This window comes from Symphodus melops (assembly GCF_947650265.1).
Source record: "Symphodus melops genome assembly, chromosome: 4".
Lineage (NCBI taxonomy): Eukaryota > Metazoa > Chordata > Actinopteri > Labriformes > Labridae > Symphodus > Symphodus melops.
In genome coordinates, this window is record NC_136694.1 from 1814214 (window position 1) to 1837872 (window position 23659).

The 23659-nt window shown below is 42.7% G+C and overlaps 3 protein-coding genes across 3 annotated transcripts; 2 read left to right on the forward strand and 1 right to left on the reverse strand.

Moving 5' to 3' along the window:
- Positions 1 to 1214: 1214 nt before the first annotated feature.
- Positions 1215 to 2666, reverse strand: LOC306823032 (nuclear factor 7, brain-like; the record flags this gene model as incomplete). Its single annotated transcript, XM_079342397.1, has 1 exon — positions 1215 to 2666. The coding sequence occupies exon 1, from the start codon at positions 2628 to 2630 to the stop codon at positions 1215 to 1217; it is 1416 nt and encodes a 471-aa protein (XP_079198523.1). The 5' UTR covers positions 2631 to 2666.
- A 3300-nt stretch (positions 2667 to 5966) lies between these two features.
- LOC306823033 (nuclear factor 7, brain-like) lies at positions 5967 to 7358 on the forward strand (the record flags this gene model as incomplete). Its single annotated transcript, XM_079342398.1, has 1 exon — positions 5967 to 7358. The coding sequence occupies one exon, from the start codon at positions 5967 to 5969 to the stop codon at positions 7356 to 7358; it is 1392 nt and encodes a 463-aa protein (XP_079198524.1).
- A 3528-nt stretch (positions 7359 to 10886) lies between these two features.
- On the forward strand, positions 10887 to 19765 carry LOC306823034 (uncharacterized protein; the record flags this gene model as incomplete). The annotated part of the gene is made up of 2 exons (XM_079342399.1): positions 10887 to 12263; positions 18376 to 19765. The coding sequence occupies 2 exons, from the start codon at positions 10887 to 10889 to the stop codon at positions 19741 to 19743; spliced, it is 2745 nt and encodes a 914-aa protein (XP_079198525.1). The 3' UTR covers positions 19744 to 19765.
- Positions 19766 to 23659: the final 3894 nt, after the last annotated feature.

The following is a 23659-nucleotide window of genomic DNA, read 5'->3' on the forward strand; positions in this document are numbered from 1 at the left end:
GCTGTAGTCACCCTCCCGGCCTCCAGGCAGCGAGGAGGTCGCGGCGCGCTGGAGCCCCCTGGAAGATCATCAGGCGGCAGCATGGCTGTAGCTGTGCTGCTCCTCCCGACCTCCAGGCGGCGATGAAGCTGCTGAACGTCGCATCCCTCTCTGGTGGACTCTTTGGCAGGCAGCATGGCTGTGACTGCACTGCTCCTCCCAGCCTCCAGGCGGCGACAAAGCTGTTCGGCATCACGTCCCTCTCCGGCAGGCTCTCTCTTCCGGCGCACCAATTCTCAGAGGGTAGTTGCACTCTGCTTCATCGCTTGCTTAATTTCTGTCTCAACATCGCCATCTCGCTTCTGACACCAATGTGGCAAGCTGCATGGAAGAATGACACATGGACCAAGAGTTGGTCTTACTCAGCGCACACTGCCCCAAGCAGGTGCTTTTATTTAGACAGAACATCAAGAACACAACAACAACACATTGCCCACAGCAGGAAGTGATGCACATCAATACCCCAAACACTCATGGTTTAACCCAGAGTCCCGAACACCCATAATGCTTTGTAGCATCCAGTCCCCGCGATTGGCTCTATGATCGCTACAATATTATCCCGCTTATCTGGGGTCGTGTGGCAGCAGGCGAAACGAGTTGCCTCAGACATCCCTCTCTACAGCCACCTTTTCCAGCTCCTCCTGAGGGATCTGAAGCTATTTCCAGGCCGTAAGGGATATAATCCCTCCGGTGAGGGAGCCAGGAAGCCTCCTGATCAGTTGCCCGAATGACCAACCAAACTACTTTTTTTATTACTTTACACAAACTTAAAGCATTCACAGATCTGTGTGCAGATCCTTCTATTTCAATGATCAAAAGAGTTCATCCTTTAAAAAATTTCCAAATTTAAGTAAATGACAAAAGTTAGAAGATATAAAATAATGATGAACAATAAATGACACACATTAATGGTCAGAACAGGATATGTTGTGCAGTAAGAGTCAAATCAAAGTGACATGGTAACAGTAGAGTCATCTATACAGCAAAGAAGTGACAGTTCAGCAGTGAATAGAAACAAACATTGATGTAGAAATGTGACATAAAGTAGAATAAGACATGTGACAGTCTGAATTTGGTGTTGTGTGAATGAAATCAATAAGAGTCCTTGATGTGGTGGTGTCACCGCCACTGTGGGGAAAGTTAGCGTCCATGTTGAACAAATTCTTCCACTGCTGTTATACAAGCTGATGGTCGTCGGCACAGCAGTAAACTGCTCTGTTCACACTGATTGTTGAAGATAATACCTTCAGTTTATCTATGGTGTTAATGAATGGAAAAAGATTCTCCGTGAACTTTTCTCTGAAAGTGTGTATGTGTGTTTCTGCATCAGCATCAAAGAAAGACAGAGTTCCTCTGTCCCAGTCCAGCATTACTCTGACTTTCTGAAGCTTCTTCTGCACTCCAATAGCGATGGCAGGATTAGGGGATGACCTTGTAGAATAACCAAATCCAGCAACGAACCCTATTCTCCAATGTCCACTTTGGTTACCTCCCTTTCTGTGGAAAGATTCTGTTATCACACCCAGTGTCCAACCTTTACTTTCTCCAACATCAACATCCCAGCTGTGAATCCCTGAGTTAAAACCCTCTGAACCCAAGACAGAGACAAGTAAATCAAACCTCTCTGGATTATCAGGAAGCTGCTTTCTCTCTCCAAGTCTCCCACTTGTCAGATCATCAGACAGGTTGAGGTATTGATTCGCAGAGTTTGGATCCAGAATCACAGGACAGTAGGAGACCATGTCCTTCATCTTGTTCCAGATGTTGAAGCTCAGGTTGCCCAGATGTTTGGCCTGGTCTATCAGAGCTCCTGGGGGCAGCATTGGATCCTCCAGTATGTGGCGCTGCTGGACTCGTTGCACTGCAGCCTTGTAGTTTCTCAAGAATGAGGCGTCTTCAGCTCTCAGCTCCTCCTCTGTGGCTCTGACTGTTTCTGAGAGAGCATCTATCTCTCTGCTCAGAGCCTCCATCTCCTCCTTCATCCTCTGACTCTTCTCCTCCTCTTCCTCCCTCAGCGCACACAGCCTCACCTCCTCTTCCTGTTTTAGAAACTGCTGAAGCTTCTTAAACTCCTCCTTAATCTGCCCCTCTGTGTGCCGGGCCTGCACCTTAATATGGTCTGCTGTTTGATCAAACTTCGCTTGAACTAGTTTTAAACGCCTTATTTTCTCCTTTAAAGGCTCCAGATGTTCCTGAAGTTTCTTCTTGTGTTGTCCTGCTGCTTCATCAGTGGGTCTGAACGTGTGGTTGGTGTGTGTTTCTGAATCCCTGCAGACCAGACACACCGGCTGCTGATGGTCCAAGCAGAACAGTTTGAGTTTCTCCGAGTGCAAAGAGCAGGAATCCTCTGAAGATGTCTGATCTCGCTCCAACAAGAAGGTGTCACACAGGTTCTTCAGGACCCGGTTTAAAGGTGGAGAAGTCTGTGAAGAAACTGTCTTACAAACTGGACACTCGCGTGATGCTTTCTGTCTCCACCAGTTCTGCAGACAGTCTCTACAGAAGCTGTGTGTACATGACAGAAGAACAGGCTCTCTGAAGACTTCATGACAAACTGTACAGGAGAGATCCTCCTTCAATTTGGAAGCCATTTAGTCCCAGAGTACAGCTGAAAACACAACAAACATAAAGTCAATGACCACACCTCTCCCTTCATCACAAACTTTGCTATTCAGCCTCTTACCACTACATTAAATGCTGTTCTAAAAATAGACCAGCAGTGACGTTGCGACCGTGTTTACTTTCGGTTTTCATGAAACGAAAATAAGGAAAAAAATACAGAGGATATAACCTTGGTGTCCTCAATGGTGGCTACGGCCCTGTTTGCTAACATGTACTTTTTTCTTTGAATCCTGTTTGTTTCATAGTACAGGATGAGAGTTCAATAAAAACCTTTGACTCAAAATCTGTTTATAGAAAGAGTTCTCACAGTACGCTTCAAATATACTTGATGTAAGATTAATTACATTAACATTTCCTGTAAACTATGGACAGTGGAAAATAGTGACTTTATATACAACTAAAGGTTGGCATTTGAAAACAGGCACATTCAGCTTCATTATGAAAAAGCCCTTTTTATGATTTTTATTTTTCCCCATCAGAGCATCACTAATTTCTGGGATAATCTGTCTGACAACATAAAGCTTTGGTTCCTGTTGTTATACCTACTTTCAGTGTCTGTAGAGTCAGCAGTTTGTCGTAGCAGAGTTGTAGTTTTCCTCTTTGGTTGCTGAACTGACTGTCACACTCTACACCTGCCACGTCTCAGTAATTTTCCACTCACCCTGCCTCGGCTCCACCCTGCCTGCTGGCCACTCCCATCTCAGTGCACCTGTGCACACAACTGGCCATTCAAAACCTTCCTTTAATTTTAATCATATATCTCAATTATGGAGGCTTTCAACATACCAGTACCAGTGCTTGTGCATTAACTTATTTGGACAGTGCACCTGGACAATGAGGCTGATGTTGGGTTTTGCAGAGCCTCACACGGGGCACCACAATGTTGGGTTCTATAAGTGAAATTTGGTCATGAAATTAACATGAATAAATATCTTTATTTAATTATTAATATAAATCAACAATTGTTATGAAACTGAGTTTAATAAACCTAGGGGCACCACTCTGACATCAGAGAACAAGCAAATACTACAATATCAGTCTCAAATTAATTACTAACATTATTAATAATTAACAATATTTGTGTGTGTGTGTGTGTGTGTGTGTGTGTGTGTGTGTGTGTGTGTGTGTGTGAGAGAGAGAGAGAGAGAAAGAGAGAGAGAGAAAAGACAAGATGGTGGACAGGGACACTTTCATATGGTCATATGGAGAACAAGGGAACCCAAGTGGCCGTCCCATTAAATAGCTGAAGCTCTCTGAGCTGAGTTTAGTAACTATTACAGTAATCAGTAATTTGATTCAACGGTATTCTGGTCTTTCTGATGGTTGAAGCAGTTAACTGAAAGTAAACTAGCTTAGCATTGAATAAAAACATACAGTGGTGAACACAGTGGTTCAGCAAAATAAAACAAATGGATCAGCTTATAATAGATTAACAGAATGGGACATCTTGTCAACAATAATAGACAATTATCAGTGGTTGTAAAAGAAACTATTTCTAAAAGCTATTTCTGCAAAGACCAAAATCTCGTACTATGAATCACTCCTGGTGATTGTTGCAAGGTTTGTTTGCCAGATGTGTGCACAGGTGCACTGAGTTGAGAGTGGCCAGCAGGCAGGGTGGAGCCGAGGCAGGGTTAGTGGAACATTAGACACTTCAGACAAAATTAGACACTTCCTGTTGTAATACCTACCTTCAGACACTGAAGGTAGGTATAACAACAGGAACTAAAGCTTTATGTTGTCAGACAGATTATCCTAGAAATAAGTGAAGCACTGATGGGGAAAAAAAAAATTCATAAAAAAGGGCTTTTTCATAATGAAGCTGAACGTGCCTGTTTTCAAATGCCAACCTTTAGTTGGATATAAAGTCACTATTTTTACTGTCAAAAGTTTACAGGAAATGTTAATGTTGCTTAGTAATTTTGCATCAAGTGTATTTGGAGCTTACTGTGAGTCCTGTTTAATAAAACAGCCTTTGAGTCGAAGGTTTTTAATGAAATCTAATCCTCCTGTGTTGTGACAACAAACAGGATTCAAAGTACATGTTAACGGTTTGTGATGAAGGGAGAGGTGTGGTCATTGACTTTATGTTTGTTGTGTTTTCAGCTGTACTCTGGGACTAAATGGCTTCCAAATCGAAGGAGGATCTCTTCTGTACAGTTTGTCATGAAGTCTTCAGAGAGCCTGTTCTTCTGTCATGTACACACAGCTTCTGTAGAGACTGTCTGCAGAACTGGTGGAGACAGAAAGCATCACGCGAGTGTCCAGTTTGTCACACAGTTTCTTCACAGACTTCTCCACCTTTAAACCTTTAAAAGGGATTGTCTTTTCTTTGGGAGATTAATGGTTTTTATACCTTAGTGGATTCACTGTTTCATTCTGTATTTTAATGTAAAGTTTTTCTCAAGACATAGAGATTACTGAGTAAGATATAATTACTGATGCACACACAATACAGGTAATGATTTAGATAGATGTGCAGATCTACAGAAGTGAGTGCTGGAAAGTTTTGCATTGGATGAAAGCCACTTGTGTACACAGGTGCACTGAGTTGGGAGTGGCCAGCAGGCAGGGTGGAGCCGAGGCAGGGTGAGTGTAAAATTACTAAGACGAGGCAGGTGTAGACTGTGACAGTCAGTTCAGCAACCAAAGAGGAAAACTATAACTCTGCTACGACAAACTGCGGACTCTACAGACACTGAAAGTAGGTATAACAACAGGAACCAAAGCTTTATGTTGTCAGACAGATTATCCCAGAAATCAGTGAAGCTCTGATGGGGGGAAAAAAAATCATAAAAAGGGCTTTTTCATAATGAAGCTGTACATGCCTGTTTTCAAATGCCAACCTTTAGTTGTACATCACATCAATATTTTTTGCTGTCAATAGTTTACAGGAAATGTTAACGTAATTAATCTTACATCAAGTGTATTTGGAGCTTACTGTGAGAACTCTTTCTAAAAACAGATTTTGAGTCAAAGGTTTTTATTGAACTCTCATCCTGTACTATGAAACAAACAGGATTCAAAGAAAAAAGTACATGTTAGCAAACAGGGCCGTAGCCACCATTGAGGACACCGAGGTTATATCCTCTGTATTTTTTTCCTTAAGTTTTGTTTTAATGAACACCGAAAGTAAACACGGTCGCAACGTCACTGCTGGTCTATTTTTTAGAACAGCATTTAAATGAATCAGGGCAAAGATGCAATGTAGTGGTAAGAGGCTGAATAGCAAAGTTTGTGATGAAGGAAGAGGTGTGGTCATTGACTTTATGTTTGTTGTGTTTTCAGCTGTACTCTGGGACTAAATGGCTTCCAAATTGAAGGAGGATCTCTCCTGTACAGTTTGTCATGAAGTCTTCAGAGAGCCTGTTCTTCTGTCATGTACACACAGCTTCTGTAGAGACTGTCTGCAGAACTGGTGGAGACAGAAAGGAGCACGCGAGTGTCCAGTTTGTCACACAGTTTCTTCACAGATTTCTCCACCTTTAAACCGGGTCCTGAAGAACCTGTGTGACACCTTCTTGTTGGAGCGAGATCAGACATCTTCAGAGGATTCCTGCCCTTTACACTCGGAGAAACTCAAACTGTTCTGCTTGGACCATCAGCAGCCGGTGTGTCTGGTCTGCAGGGATTCAGAAACACACACCAACCACACGTTCAGACCCATCGATGAAGCAGCAGGACAACACAAGAAGAAACTTCAGGAACATCTGGAGCCTCTAAAGGAGAAAATAAGGCGTTTAAAACTAGTTCAAGCGAAGTTTGATCAAACAGCAGACCATATTAAGGTCCAGGCCCGGCACATAGAGAGGCAGATTAAGGAGGAGTTTAAGAAGCTTCAGCAGTTTCTAAAACAGGAAGAGGAGGTGAGGCTGTGTGCGCTGAGGGAGGAAGAGGAGGAGAAGAGTCAGAGGATGAAGGAGGAGATGGAGGCTCTGAGCAGAGAGATAGATGCTCTCTCAGAAACAGTCAGAGCCACAGAGGAGGAGCTGAGAGCTGAAGACGCCTCATTCTTGAGAAACTACAAGGCTGCAGTGCAAAGAGTCCAGCAGCGCCACATACTGGAGGATCCAAAGCTGCCCCCAGGAGCTCTGATAGACCAGGCCAAACATCTGGGCAACCTGAGCTTCAACATCTGGAACAAGATGAAGGACATGGTCTCCTACTATCCTGTGATTCTGGATCCAAACTCTGCTCATCCACACCTCAACCTGTCTGATGATCTGACCAGTGTGAGACTTGGAGAGAGGAAGCAGCTTCCTGATAATCCAGAGAGGTTTTCTTTTGTTTTCTTTGTACTGGGCTCAGAGGGTTTTAACTCTGGGATTCACAGCTGGGATGTTGATGTTGGAGACAGTAAAGGCTGGACACTGGGTGTGATAGCAGAATCTTTCAACAGAAAGGGAAAAAACCAAAGTGGACATTGGAGAATAGGGTTCAGTTTGGACCATGGTTACTCTGTAAAGTCATCCCCGAAACCAAACACTCCTCTTGTAGTGCGAAAGAAGCTCAGGAAAGTCCGAGTGAGGCTTGACTGGGACAAAGGAACTCTGTCTTTCATTGATGCTGTTGATAAAACACACATACACACTTTCAGAGAAAAGTTCACTGAGAGTCTGTTTCCATTCATTAACCCCCAAGATAAACTGAAAATATTACCTTCAACAGTCAGTGTGAACAGAGCAGTTAGAGATTAGGATGATTAAACGTATTGTGTTGTTTTCTTGAGATTAAACCTCTGAAGAGTTTTTATGGAGATATTTTGAGTGAAAACTGTTTGTAAATGATGAATTATACCCACAAACCTGTATAAAGATCCACACATGCCAACGTTTTAGCACATGCAAAACTAAGGACCTCTGTGCCGACCACTGTCAGCTTGTATAACATTGCAGTGGGAGCCTTTGTTCAACATGGACGCTAACTTTCCCCACAGTGGCGGTGACACCACCACACCCAGGACTCTTATTGGATTCATACTACACTACACTGCATTCAGACTGTTACACTGTCACATGTCTTATTCTACTTCATGTCACATTTCTACATCAATGTTTGTTTCTATTCACTGCTGAACTGTCACTTCTTTGCTGTATATATTACTATGGCGTTACCATGTCACTTTGATTTGACTCTTACAGCACAACATATCTGGATGTCCTGTTCTGACCATTAATGTCTGTCATTCATTGTTGATTAAATTTGGGGTTCTTTTAAGGATGGGCTCTTATGATGCCTACGATATAACAATCTGCACACAGACATCAATGCTTAAAGTTTGTGTAAAACAATGAAAAAAGTATTTCATGTTTGCTATACAACAGTTATTCACTGAGACTAAAGTAATTAAAACAATGCTAGTTTGATAAATCAAGTCTTAAAGTAACCTCTGCTCTGTTAATATGCATTCTTCTATGTTCTTGCTTTCTGGCGTACCCATTGAACGTCATCTTTAGCGGTCAAGTTATTGTCCCAATACACAAGTTCGCATTCTGCCAAGAACGGTTAAAATTTCCGAAAGTGTTCTCAGCACAGCCCTTTTTCCAAGGATGCATCGGTTGGTGACTTGCGTGAAATTCTGAGTGGAAATATCCCAGCATACAATTCGGTATCAGCTGGGCCGCCTCTCGGTAAAGCATATACCAATCGTAGCCACAATTAATGCCCGGTTCATGTTTTTCATTTAATTCTGATTTACAACGTGAAGGATAAAAGTTGCTATTTAATCCTTTCCTATGTTGTTAATAGAAATCTGACTCCTCTAAATAATTACCTCAAATCTTTCTGCGCATTCTTTTGATGGGATGAGAGGAATGACTGAAGACGTCTCTTTCAGGTTAACAGAGTTTATTAACCTGATGAATCAAGAATAGAAGTTACAGAGTCTCTGGGTTCAACACTATGTGTCCCTGACAACAGACAGATACCTGGTCAGTTCATGAAGTCTGAGCCCCGACTATCTTTCCCTGAACCCTTTTATACATTAGACAGAGATAATCTAACCAAATTATGCATTTGAGAATGTGCGGTGTCCTTCCTCCGATTGGGCAGCTTTCCAAATTATGCGCCTCCTGATGTTTGGTTCCGCTTCTCTCATTGGTGCATCATACTCCCGAATCCTTTGTCCTTCTATTGGGGAAGACACTTCCTACCTGGCCTGTTTCTTATCACAGGAAGACATCTAGTCTAGTAATCATTTCATTTTAAGCAACAAACCATTTGAGTGATTATCTATCAAGGCCCACTGAACCTATCAATGTGGATGAGTGATTAACTATTCAGGGCCTTAAACTAAACCTATGTTTGATTTGGTGGTGAGTGATTCAGTTTAAAGGGCCACATCAAACACATGTTGGAATGTGCACTCACTTCTGCAAGCCCTCTTCACAGAATACCTTTAACCTTTGAACTAAAATCTCAAACAATTAGATTAAAACACTTAGAGTAAAACATGATATAATATAAAGGTGAACAACAATCATTCATACAATGGATATCTAATCATTCCTTTGTATTTGGTGATCAAACCTTTATTCAATAATACATTAATGTAGTAAATACTTTGATTATAAGTAGAAAGAGGCCTATTATTCTAATAAAACTCTCATTTACTGCTCTTGTTATCTTAACATCCACCAACCATTAAACCCCACAAATTAAAAATGACGGTTGGTTTATTATATATGGCCGACAAACCAGGCTCGTGAGGATTAAACCACAGAGGGAAAAAAGACAAACGTTAAATCAGTAGTGAGCAACTGTCCTTGTTATTGTTTTTAAACAGTTATTTCATTATTGATGTAAATCAGCAATCGGATGCACTTGTTGAGTGGTTTACTGTATATCCAACAGGAAATATCCACCTCAGCAAGCTTTGCTCTGCTGAGGCGGGTCATGCAATACCCGGAAGAATGCATCGTCCACCCCAAACAGTCAGTTGTGTTTTTATGAACTTTTGAGCTTGCAAGAAAGCTCTTCCAAGAATAACTTCTAAGAACAACTCTACGAGAACGCAAGTCTGTTCTTAAGCGTTCTCGATATTGAGAAACGGCCAACAACTGCTACAACACCTCCACAGACTGGCACAGGAATAAGTTCTAAAACCCAAAAGTGAGACGCTATGGTGCCCCGTGTGAGGCCGTACAAACCAACATGTTGGTGCCCTGTGTGAGGCCCTCAATGAACCACCTTTGTTGCATTGTTTACATACAGTCATCCACATTTTAATCCTTAAAAAGGGATTGTCTTTTCTTTGGGAGATTAATGGTTTTTATACCTTAGTGGATTCACTGTTTCATTCTGTATTTTAATGTAAAGTTTTTCTCAAGACATAGAGATTACTGAGTAAGATATAATTACTGATGCACACACAATACAGGTAATGATTTAGATAGATGTGCAGATCTACAGAAGTGAGTGCTGGAAAGTTTTGCATTGGATGAAAGCCACTTGTGTACACAGGTGCACTGAGTTGGGAGTGGCCAGCAGGCAGGGTGGAGCCGAGGCAGGGTGAGTGTAAAATTACTAAGACGAGGCAGGTGTAGACTGTGACAGTCAGTTCAGCAACCAAAGAGGAAAACTATAACTCTGCTACGACAAACTGCGGACTCTACAGACACTGAAAGTAGGTATAACAACAGGAACCAAAGCTTTATGTTGTCAGACAGATTATCCCAGAAATCAGTGAAGCTCTGATGGGGGGAAAAAAAATCATAAAAAGGGCTTTTTCATAATGAAGCTGTACATGCCTGTTTTCAAATGCCAACCTTTAGTTGTACATCACATCAATATTTTTTGCTGTCAATAGTTTACAGGAAATGTTAACGTAATTAATCTTACATCAAGTGTATTTGGAGCTTACTGTGAGAACTCTTTCTAAAAACAGATTTTGAGTCAAAGGTTTTTATTGAACTCTCATCCTGTACTATGAAACAAACAGGATTCAAAGAAAAAAGTACATGTTAGCAAACAGGGCCGTAGCCACCATTGAGGACACCGAGGTTATATCCTCTGTATTTTTTTCCTTAAGTTTTGTTTTAATGAACACCGAAAGTAAACACGGTCGCAACGTCACTGCTGGTCTATTTTTTAGAACAGCATTTAAATGAATCAGGGCAAAGATGCAATGTAGTGGTAAGAGGCTGAATAGCAAAGTTTGTGATGAAGGAAGAGGTGTGGTCATTGACTTTATGTTTGTTGTGTTTTCAGCTGTACTCTGGGACTAAATGGCTTCCAAATTGAAGGAGGATCTCTCCTGTACAGTTTGTCATGAAGTCTTCAGAGAGCCTGTTCTTCTGTCATGTACACACAGCTTCTGTAGAGACTGTCTGCAGAACTGGTGGAGACAGAAAGGAGCACGCGAGTGTCCAGTTTGTCACACAGTTTCTTCACAGATTTCTCCACCTTTAAACCGGGTCCTGAAGAACCTGTGTGACACCTTCTTGTTGGAGCGAGATCAGACATCTTCAGAGGATTCCTGCCCTTTACACTCGGAGAAACTCAAACTGTTCTGCTTGGACCATCAGCAGCCGGTGTGTCTGGTCTGCAGGGATTCAGAAACACACACCAACCACACGTTCAGACCCATTGATGAAGCAGCAGGACAACACAAGAAGAAACTTCAGGAACATCTGGAGCCTCTAAAGGAGAAAATAAGGCGTTTAAAACTAGTTCAAGCAAAGTTTGATCAAACAGCAGACCATATTAAGGTCCAGGCCCGGCACATAGAGAGGCAGATTAAGGAGGAGTTTAAGAAGCTTCAGCAGTTTCTAAAACAGGAAGAGGAAGCGAGGCTGTGTGCGCTGAGGGAGGAAGGGGAGCCGAAGAGGCAGAGGATGAAGGAGGAGATGAAAGCTCTGAGCAGAGAGATAGATGCTCTCTCAGAAACAGTCAGAGCCACAGAGGAGGAGCTGAGAGCTGAAGACGCCTCATTCTTGAGAAACTACAAGGCTGCAGTGCAACGAGTCCAGCAGCGCCTCATACTGGAGGATCCAAAGCTGCCCCCAGGAGCTCTGATAGACCAGGCCAAACATCTGGGCAACCTGAGCTTCAACATCTGGAACAAGATGAAGGACATGGTCTCCTATTGTCCTGTGATTCTGGATCCAAACTCTGCGAATCCACACCTCAACTTGTCTGATGATCTGACCAGTGTGAGACTTGGAGAGAGGAAGCAGCTTCCTCATAATCCAGAGAGGTTTGATTTTCTTGTCTTTGTCCTGGGCTCAGAGGGTTTTAACTCAGGGATTCACAGCTGGGAAGTTGAGGTTGGAGACAGTAAAGGCTGGACACTGGGTGTGATAGCAGAATCTTTCCACAGAAAGGGAAAAAGCCAAAGTGGACATTGGAGAATAAAGTTCAGTGACCAAGGTTACTCTGCAAGGTCATCCCCACATCCTGCCATTACTATTGAAGTGCGAAAGAAGCTTGAGAAAGTCAGAGTGAAGCTGGACTGGGACAGAGGAACTCTATCTTTCTTAGATGCTGACGCAAAAACACACATACACACTTTCAGAGAAAAGTTCACTGAGAGTCTGTTTCCATTCATTGGCCCTAAGGATAGACTAAAGATATTATCTTCAACAGTCGTTGTGAACAGAGCAGTTAGAGATTAAGATGATTAAACGTATTGTGTTTTTTTCTCGAGATTTAACCTCTGAAGAGTTTTTATGGAGATATTTTGAGTGAAAACTGTTTGTAAATGATGAATTATACCCACAAACCTGTTAAAGATCTACACATGCCAACGTTTTAGCACATGCAAAACTAAGGACTTCTGTGCCGACCACTGTCAGCTTGTATAACAGCAGTGGGAGCCTTTGTTCAACATGGACGCTAACTTTCCCCACAGTGGCGGTGACACCACCACACCCAGGACTGTTATTGGATTCATACTACACTACATTCAGACTGTTTCACTGTCACATGTCTTATTCTACTTTATGTCACATTTCTACATCAATGTTTGTTTCTATTCACTGCTGAACTGTCACTTCTTTGCTGTATATATTACTCTACTGTTACCATGTCACTTTGATTTGACTCTTACTGCACAACATATCTGGATGTCCTGTTCTGACCATTAATGTCTGTCATTCTTTGTTGATTAAATTTGGGGTTCTTTTAAGGATGGGCTCTTTTGATGACTCCGATATAACAATCTGCACACAGACATCAATGCTTAAAGTTTGTGTAAAACAATGAAAAAAGTATTTCATGTTTGCTATACAACAGTTATTCACTGAGACTAAAGTATTTAAAACAATGCTAGTTTGATAAATCAAGTCTTAAAGTAACCTCTGCTCTGTTAATATGCATTCTTGTATGTTCTTGCTTTCTGGCGTACCCATTGAACGTCATCTTTAGCGATCAAGTTATTGTCCCAATACACAAGTTCGCATTCTGCCAAGAACGGATAAAATTTCCGAAAGTGTTCTCAGCACAGCCTTTTTTCCAAGGATTCATCGGTTGGTGACTTGCGTGAAATTCTGAGTGGAGATATCCCAGCATGCAGTTCGGTATCAGCTGGGCCGCCTCTCGGTAAAGCATATACCAATCGTAGCCACAATTAATGCCCGGTTCATGTTTTTCATTTAATTCTGATTTACAACGTGAAGGATAAAAGTTGCTATTTAATCCTTTCCTATGTTGTTAATAGAAATCTGACTCCTCTAAATAATTACCTCAAATCTCTGCGCATTCTTTTGATGGGATGAGAGGAATGACTGGAGGCGTCTCTTTCAGGTTAACAGAGTTTATTAACCTGATGAATCAAGAATAGAAGTTACAGAGTCTCTGGGTTCAACACTACGTGTCCCTGACAACAGACAGATGCTGGATCAGTTCACGAAGTCTGAGCCCCGACTATCTTTCCCTGAACCCTTTTATACATTAGACAGAGATTATTTAACCAAATTATGCATTTGAGAATGTGCGGTGTCCTTCCTCCGATTGAGCAGCTTTCCAAATTATGCGCCTCCTGATGTTTGGTTCCGCTTCTCTCATTGGTGCATCATACTCCCGAATCCTTTGTCCTTCTGTAGGGGAAGACACATCATGCCTGGCCTGTTTCTGTGACTTTATATTTGTGTACAGTTTGTCAGTCATATCAGTAAAATGTCCAATCTAATTGTTTAAACATCACTCGTAAACAGTCTAGAAATAGTTGAAATGTCAGCAAGGTGAACATATTATAAAGTTTATATGAAGTTATGGGGCCAAAATAAAGTAATTTTTGGTTTTCTATTTTAAGAATGTAAAAAACAAAGTGGGTTGTTTGCATAATAGATGCATGCAAATAAATACTAGTGATCTACGACAGCTAACTCATTTCCTGCGCTCCTTGAATTAATCAATGCTCAAATTTAGCAATATAATATGTCGATATAACAACAAGAAAAAACACTATAAAACATGAACACATTTAACTACATAAAAACAAAGCAACAACAGTGAGGACTGTGGGGTGATACTGAATGGGCTAAGAAAGGATGGGGCCGTCTTCTCTCCTGTAAAACACACCCTATCTAATCTCTCCTTTAAAGATACTGATCAACCCAGTGCACAGAGTCAACAAGCACACAGACCAGAGCCCCACTCTTCCAATCAACAGCCAAAACCCAAAATGAATCTTCTAGCAGTTAAAAAAGAACTCCTCCTCTTAACTATGCAAATGTATAGTTCATTTGTTTTAAACCTTTAGACACATTTTAAAAGATTTTCTCCTCTCCTTCAGTAAATGTTCCACTATTAATGCCTATTTAATAACACTAAAATTCTATTTATCAATCACATCAAACAAAATAATTATACAGGCCTTCACACACGATTTACCACACAGCACACAAACACACATCTACCCAGCACAGCACTCACACACACATCCAAAAACTCCACCAGCACACACACATCTACTCACAGGTTTACCAGGTAGAGCTAGAGGTGTTGCTCAAAATACCGGTAACAGGGTAGAAGAAAAAACCCCTACCTTTCCCCTTTCCACTCTCTGAACCAGTGAGAGAAAAAAGAAAAGGAGGTGCGATGGACGAAAAAAAATATATATTTCTAAGTATTTGTACTTAAGCGAGCAGAACTTAAGTTCAAATTAACACACAACAGAAAACACTATATACACGTGAACAGCAGAAAATGTATAGACGCAATGCCCTTTTTGGAGTCCTAATTGGCAAACTTCGACAGCAGACCTAATGACAACTGCGGCCAGTCACTGGGGGTTCTATCCCAGACTCACAAACAGTTTTAATACACTTCTGCTCATTCACCGCCTCCCCAATGATCCCACACACAGTTCTCTGTCAACTGAAATGACCAGCGCTCAACCTGTTGCCTTCTTTACATCATTCAGTGTCAGAAGAAAAGACCCAGCCCAACATTTATCCCAGCCAGTCTCTCGCCCCTGGTTTCCTAGTTAGTCTCTCGCCCCTGATTTTACAACCAGTCTCTCGCCCCTGGTTTCACAGTCAGTCTCTCGCCACTGACTTCTCTTCGTACGGCCTTCTGTTCGATCGCTTACTTGTATTCTTGATTCAATTTTCTAAATTTAGACATCCGCTTCTCTCATTGGTGCATCACCATCTATACGCAAACCAGACAACGATAATTTAGATTTTCCAATGTGCACAATTTTATGGAAAAGGTTTGTGTTCACCTTTGGTTTTTGTGAGGTCTCTCGATGTCTGGATAGGTCTGGACGTCGTACCATAGACTTCAATGCAGTCGTTCTACTACCTTAAGAAATTAATACATTTGAATGAAACGTATTTCAAAAGAATTTCATAAATTAATCAACTTCCTCCATCAAACCTCATCCCCCATCGTCGGGGTCACCAAGTGAAGGATAAAAGTTGCTATTTAATCCTTTCCTATGTTGTTAATAGAAATCTGACTCCTCTAAATAATTACCTCAAATCTCTGCGCATTCTTTTGATGGGATGAGAGGAATGACTGGAGGCGTCTCTTTCAGGTTAACAGAGTTTATTAACCTGATGAATCAAGAATAGAAGTTACAGAGTCTCTGGGTTCAACACTATGTGTCCCTGACAACAGACAGATACCTGATCAGTTCATGAAGTCTGAGCCCCGACTATCTTTCCCTGAACCCTTTTATACATTAGACAGAGATTATCTAACCAAATTATGCATTTGAGAATGTGCGGTGTCCTTCCTCCGATTGGGCAGCTTTCCAAATTATGCGCCTCCTGATGTTTGGTTCCGCTTCTCTCATTGGTGCATCATACTCCCGAATCCTTTGTCCTTCTATTGGGGAAGACACTTCCTACCTGGCCTGTTTCTTATCACAGGAAGACATCTAGTCTAGTAATCATTTCATTTTAAGCAACAAACCATTTGAGTGATTATCTATCAAGGCCCACTGAACCTATCAATGTGGATGAGTGATTAACTATTCAGGGCCTTAAACTAAACCTATGTTTGATTTGGTGGTGAGTGATTCAGTTTAAAGGGCCACATCAAACACATGTTGGAATGTGTAATCACTTCTGCAAGCCCTCTTCACAGAATACCTTTAACCTTTGAACTAAAATCTCAAACAATTAGATTAAAACACTTAGAGTAAAACATGATATAATATAAAGGTGAACAACAATCATTCATACAATGGATATCTAATCATTCCTTTGTATTTGGTGATCAAACCTTTATTCAATAATACATAGTAAATACTTTGATTATAAGTAGAAAGAGGCCTATTATTCTAATAAAACTCTCATTTACTGCTCTTGTTATCTTAACATCCACCAACCATTAAACCCCACAAATTAAAAATGACGGTTGGCTTATTATATATGGCCGACAAACCAGGCTTGTGAGGATTAAACCACAGAGGGAAAAAAGACAAACGTTAAATCAGTAGTGAGCAACTGTCCTTGTTATTGTTTTTAAACAGTTATTTCATTATTGATGTAAATTATTGATGCGCATTGTCTTTGTGTCCTGCCTGTCTGTATACTGCTACTGGATGCCTTGAATTTCCCTCGGGACCAATAAAGTATCTATCTATCTATCTATCTATCTATCTATCTATCTATCTATCTATCTATCTATCTAAATCAGCAATCGGATGCACTTGTTGAGTGGTTTACTGTATATCCAACAGGAAATATCCACCTCAGCAAGCTTTGCTCTGCTGAGGCGGGTCATGCAATACCCGGAAGAATGCATCGTCCACCCCAAACAGTCAGTTGTGTTTTTATGAACTTTTGAGCTTGCAAGAAAGCTCTTCCAAGAACAACTTCTAAGAACAACTCTACGAGAACGCAAGTCTGTTCTTAAGCGTTCTCAATATTGAGAAACGGCCAACAACTGCTACAACACCTCCACAGACTGGCACAGGAATAAGTTCTAAAACCCAAAAGTGAGACGCTATGGTGCCCCGTGTGAGGCGGTACAAACCAACATGTTGGTGCCCTGTGTGAGGCCCTCAATGAACCACCTTTGTTGCATTGTTTACATACAGTCATCCACATTTTAATCCTTAAAAAGGGATTGTCTTTTCTTTAGGAGATTAATGGTTTTTATACCTTAGTGGATTCACTGTTTCATTCTGTATTTTAATGTAAAGTTTTTCTCAAGACATAGAGATTACTGAGTAAGATATAATTACTGATGCACACACAATACAGGTAATGATTTAGATAGATGTGCAGATCTACAGAAGTGAGTGCTGGAAAGTTTTGCATTGGATGAAAGCCACTTGTGTAAACAGGTGCACTGAGTTGGGAGTGGCCAGCAGGCAGGGTGGAGCCGAGGCAGGGTTAGTGTAAAATTACTAAGACGAGGCAGGTGTAGACTGTGACAGTCAGTTCAGCAACCAAAGAGGAAAACTATAACTCTGCTACGACAAACTGCGGACTGTACAGACACTGAAAGTAGGTATAACAACAGGAACCAAAGCTTTATGTTGTCAGACAGATTATCCCAGAAATCAGTGAAGCTCTGATGGGGGGAAAAAAAAATCATAAAAAGGGCTTTTTCATAATGAAGCTGTACATGCCTGTTTTCAAATGCCAACCTTTAGTTGTACATCACATCAATATTTTTTACTGTCAATAGTTTACAGGAAATGTTAACGTAATTAATCTTACATCAAGTGTATTTGGAGCTTACTGTGAGAACTCTTTCTAAAAACAGATTTTGAGTCAAAGGTTTTTATTGAACTCTCATCCTGTACTATGAAACAAACAGGATTCAAAGAAAAAAGTACATGTTAGCAAACAGGGCCGTAGCCACCATTGAGGACACCGAGGTTATATCCTCTGTATTTTTTTCCTTAAGTTTTGTTTTAATGAAAACCGAAAGTAAACACGGTCGCAACGTCACTGCTGGTCTATTTTTTAGAACAGCATTTAGGGGTCGCCGGTGGCGTAGCGGCAGTGCGCGCGACCCCATGTATTGAGGCTCAGTCCTCACGCGCGGGCGGCCCGGGTTTTCCCGCATGTCTCTCCCCACTCTCTCTCCCTGATTTCCGACTCTATCCACTGTCCTCCCTCTATCATTAAAGGCAAAAGGCCAAAAACAAATCTTTAAAAAAAAAAAAAAAAAAGAACAGCATTTAAATGAATCAGGGCAAAGATGCAATGTAGTGGTAAGAGGCTGAATAGCAAAGTTTGTGATGAAGGAAGAGGTGTGGTCATTGACTTTATGTTTGTTGTGTTTTCAGCTGTACTCTGGGACTAAATGGCTTCCAAATTGAAGGAGGATCTCTCCTGTACAGTTTGTCATGAAGTCTTCAGAGAGCCTGTTCTTCTGTCATGTACACACAGCTTCTGTAGAGACTGTCTGCAGAACTGGTGGAGACAGAAAGCATCACGCGAGTGTCCAGTTTGTCACACAGTTTCTTCACAGACTTCTCCACCTTTAAACCGGGTCCTGAAGAACCTGTGTGATACCTTCTTGTTGGAGCGAGATCAGACATCTTCAGAGGATTCCTGCCCTTTGCACTCGGAGAAACTCAAACTGTTCTGCTTAGACCATCAGCAGCCGGTGTGTCTGGTCTGCAGGGATTCAGAAACACACACCAACCACACGTTCAGACCCACTGATGAAGCAGCAGGACAACACAAGAAGAAACTTAAGGAACATCTGGAGCCTTTAAAGGAGAAAATAAGGCGTTTAAAACTAGTTCAAGCGAAGTTTGATCAAACAGCAGACCATATTAAGGTCCAGGCCCGGCACATAGAGAGGCAGATTAAGGAGGAGTTTAAGAAGCTTCAGCAGTTTCTGAAACAGGAAGAGGAGGCGAGGCTGTGTGCGCTGAGGGAGGAAGAGGAGGAGAAGAGTCAGAGGATGAAGGAGGAGATGGAGGCTCTGAGCAGAGAGATAGATGCTCTCTCAGAAACAGTCAGAGCCACAGAGGAGGAGCTGAGAGCTGAAGACGCCTCATTCTTGAGAAACTACAAGGCTGCAGTGCAAAGAGTCCAGCAGCTCCACATACTGGAGGATCCAAAGCTGCCCCCAGGAGCTCTGATAGACCAGGCCAAACATCTGGGCAACCTGAGCTTCAACATCTGGAACAAGATGAAGGACATGGTCTCCTACTGTCCTGTGATTCTGGATCCAAACTCTGCGAATCCATACCTCATCCTGTCTGATGATCTGACCAGTGTGAGACTTGGAGAGGAGAAGCAGCTTCCTGATAATCCAGAGAGGTTTGATTTTCTTGCCACTGTCCTGGGCTCGGAGGGTTTTAAGTCAGGGATTCACAGATGGTATGTTGAGGTTGGAGACAGTAAAGGCTGGGCACTGGGTGTGATAGCAGAATCTTTCAACAGAAAGGGAGGTAACCAAAGTGGACATTGGAGAATAGGGTTCAGTTTGGATGATGGTTACTCTGCAAGGTCATCCCCACATCCTGCTATCGCTATTGGAGTGCGAAAGAAGCTCGAGAAAGTCAAAGTGAAGCTGGACTGGGACAGAGGAACTCTGTCTTTCTTTGATGCTGTTGATAAAACACACATACACACTTTCAGAAAAACGTTCACTGAGAGCCTGTTTCCATTCATTAACACCCAAGATAAACTGAAAATATTATCTTCAACAGTGTGAACAGAGCAGTTAGAGATTAGGATGATTACACGTATTGTGTTGTTGTCTCGAGATTAAACCTCTGAAGGGTTTTTATGGAGATATTTTGAGTGAAATTTGTTGTAAATGATGAATTATACCCACAAACCTGTATAAAGATCCACACATGCCACCGTCAGCTTGTATAACAGCAGTGGAAGCCTTTGTTCAACATGGACGCTAACTTTCCCCACAGTGGCGGTGACACCACCACACCCAGGACTCTTATTGGATTCATTCATACTACACTACACTGCATTCAGACTGTTACACTGTGACATGTCTTATTCTACTTCATGTCACATTTCTACATCAATGTTTGTTTCTATTCACTGCTGAACTGTCACTTATTTGCTGTATATATTACTCTACTGTTACCATGTCACTTCGATTTGACTCTTACTGCACAACATATCTGGATGTCCCGTTCTGACCATTAATGTGTGTCAGTCATTGTTGATGTATGTTGTTTTGTATCTTTTTGATTTTGTCCTGAACTGTTTCAACACTTAAATTTGAGGTTCATTTAAGGATGAGCTCTTTTGATGCCTACGATATAACAATCTGCACACAGACATCAATGCTTAAAGTTTGTGTAAAACAATGAAAAAAGTATTTCATGTTTGCTATACAACAGTTATTCACTGAGACTAAAGTAAATAAAACAATACTAGTTTGATAAATCAAGTCTTAAAGGAACCTTTGCTGTGTTAATATGCATTCTTGTATGTTCTTGCTTTCTGGCATACCCATTTAACGTCATCTTTAACGGTCAAGTTACTGTCCCAATACACAAGTTCGCATTTTGCCAAGAATGGTTAAAATTTTCGAAAGTGTTCTTGACACGGCCCTTTTTCCAAGGATGCATCGGTTGGTGACTTGCATGAAATTCTGAGTGGAGATATCCCAGCATGCAGTTCGGTGTCAGCTGGGCAGCCTCCTCCTCCGCCTCTTGGTAAAACATACCAATCGTAGCTACAATTAATGCCCGGTTCATCTTTTTCCTTTAATTCTGATTTACAAACTCTGATTTGATGCTTTTGTTATCTTAACATCCACCAACCATCAAACCCCACAAATTAAAAATGACAGTTGGCTAATTATATATAGCCGACAAACCAGGCTCGTGAGGATTAATGCACTTCACTCACTCTTTGCCAGATTGTCTTAGCTCCCATGCCTAACTCTCCAGCACTTATTCCCGGATTGCCTACCTGTTATCGACCCGACCTGCCTCCAACCATCGTCTCTTGTCTCAGCCCCTGTAAACCTACTGGCCTTCTGTTTATGACCACGAGTATTGCCTGCCTGTTCCCTGTTCCTTGTCTGCCTGTGGCTGGTTGGCGTTTGGACTGTTCCGACTCAACCAGAAAGACTCAACAGATCAGCTTTGCCTCTCCAGCTCACTTCTTCTGGTCTGTTGTCTACATACGTAACCTGATAAATAAAGACCGTTTAAAAAGGAAAACACTGGTTCATTTGTGCTGCAATTGGGTTCACTCCATACCCGTTACAGTACAATCTGGCCAGCTATGGACCCAGCACACTCACCACTTAGTCTCCTCGAGACGATTGAGGGCGTCCTGCAGCTGCAGAGACCCATGGACATGTGCTAGCAGCTTTAGCCGAACAAATGCAACAGCTAGCAGCCTGCATATCCCAGCTTTCTCCATCTGCTGTCTCTGCTTTCTCTCCTGGAGAATCGGCTTTTACTCCTACACCTGTATCGGTCTCTTCACTGCCCAGGGATGCTCCTGAGCCTTGGGTGGGAACCCTGGAGCGTTACAACGGTGACCGACAGACTTTTCTCACCAACTGATCTCTTCTGTTCACCCTGCAGCCCCGCACCTTTGCCACGGAACCAGCAAAGGTAGCATTTGTCATCAGTCATCTGACAGGCAGAGCTCGACTGTGGGGAACAGCTGAGTGGGAGAGACGGTCTCCAGCCTGTGCCTGCTTTGACTCTTTTGCTGCTGAGCTTCGCAAGATTTTTGGGTTCGAGAATTGTGGTTCTGAGTCAACAAGGGGACTGATGGAATTGAAGCAAGGCACGCAAACGGTGGCTGATTATTCTATTGATTTCCGCACCAGAACCAGCCAAAGCAGTTGGAACAGTCCAGCCCTCTGTGAGGCCTTCCTCCACGGTTTGGCTGACTACATGAAAGATGAACTGATCTCACATGACACCCCCATCACCTTGGACGGGGTGATTGAATTGGCCATCCGCATTGACTTACGCATCCAGGCCCGTCAATGAGAGAAGCGCCAAGGGGGGGCCCAACGCTCTCTTCCACCTCGCTCCCGTGGGGGTGCTACTGCAGCCAACTCCACCCCACTGCATCAGCAGGTTGAGGATCCTGAACCCATGCAGTTGGGTCGCACCCCACCCTCTCTGGAGGAGAGGGAGTGCCGCCGCAGGTCCAACCTCTACCTCTATTGTGGAGCAGCGGGACACTACATCTCCAACTGTCCAGTAAAAGCCAGAGCTCACCAGTTGTAGGGGGGACCCTGGTGAGCTCAACTGCCTTGTTACCTCCCCAGACTCAGAGACCTCTGCTCCAAGGCCGTCTTCTTCTTCCAGATGGCTCCCACTCCTTGGCTATCTTCATTGACTCTGGGGCAGATGCCAGTATCATTAATGAGGAGGTGGTCCTTCAGCTGGGGCTCAAGAGGGTCCTTTTGCCTCGTCTGGTTCCTGCTAGAGCCTTAGATGGACACATATTGGGTACGGTCACTCATCAGACCTCTCCTGTCCACTTACTGCTTTCTGGTAATCATCATGAGACCTTCCAGTTTCACATCCTAAACTCTTCTCACCTGCCTCTGATCCTGGGGTTTCCGTGGCTCCGTCTTCACAACCCTCACATTGACACGGGGGCCGCTCTGGAGTGGAGCTCTTCCTGTCATCAAAGGTGCCAGCAGCATGCCTCAGCTCCGTTTCACCCCTCCAGCTCCAACTCCAGTTCTTCACCTGACCTCTCAGGGGTGCCACCTGAGAACCATGACTTTCGCCAGGCCTTCAGTAAAGCCAGAGCCACATCTCTGCCCCCACATCGCCCCTATGATTGTGCCATAGATCTTCTGCCTGGTACCTCACCTCCCAAGGGGCGTCTGTACTCTCTCTCTGAGCCCGAGAGAGAGGTCATAGAGACTTACATCAATGAATCCCTGGCCGCTGGTATCATTCGTCCTTCTTCATCTCCTGCTGGAGCAGGTTTTTTCTTTGTCAAGAAGAAGGACAAGACATTAAGACCCTGCATCGACAACAGAGGACTGAATGATATTACCATAAAAAACCGTTACCCACTGCCACTCATCTCCACTGCCTTCGAACTGCTCCAGGGGGCTACCATTTTTTCCAAACTTGACCTGCGCAACGCCTACCACCTCGTCCGCATCAGAGAGGGAGATGAGTGGAAGACGGCATTCAACACCCCAACTGGACATTACGAGTATCTTGTGATGCCGTTTGGCCTGACCAATGCTCCTGCTGTCTTCCAGGCAATGATTAATGATGTGCTCAGGGACATGCTCAATCGATATGTAATGAATCTTACATCGAGTGTATTTGGAGCTTACTGTGAGAACTCTTTCTAAAAACAGATTTTGAGTCAAAGGTTTTTATTGAACTCTCATCCTGTACTATGAAACAAAAAGACTAAGAGACTCAATTCTCGTCAGGCCCGCTGGTCTCTGTTTTTTGCCCGTTTCAAAATCACCCTCTCCTACCGTTCAGTCACACACCTCATCAGTCTAACAGCTCTCACCTGCTGCTCAGCCACACACCTCAACAGTCAAACTGCTCTCACCTGCTCATCATCTCCAATCAAGCCAGTATATATGCAGCTTCATTTCACTCACTCTCTGCCAGCTTGTCTTAGCTCCCATGCCTAACTCT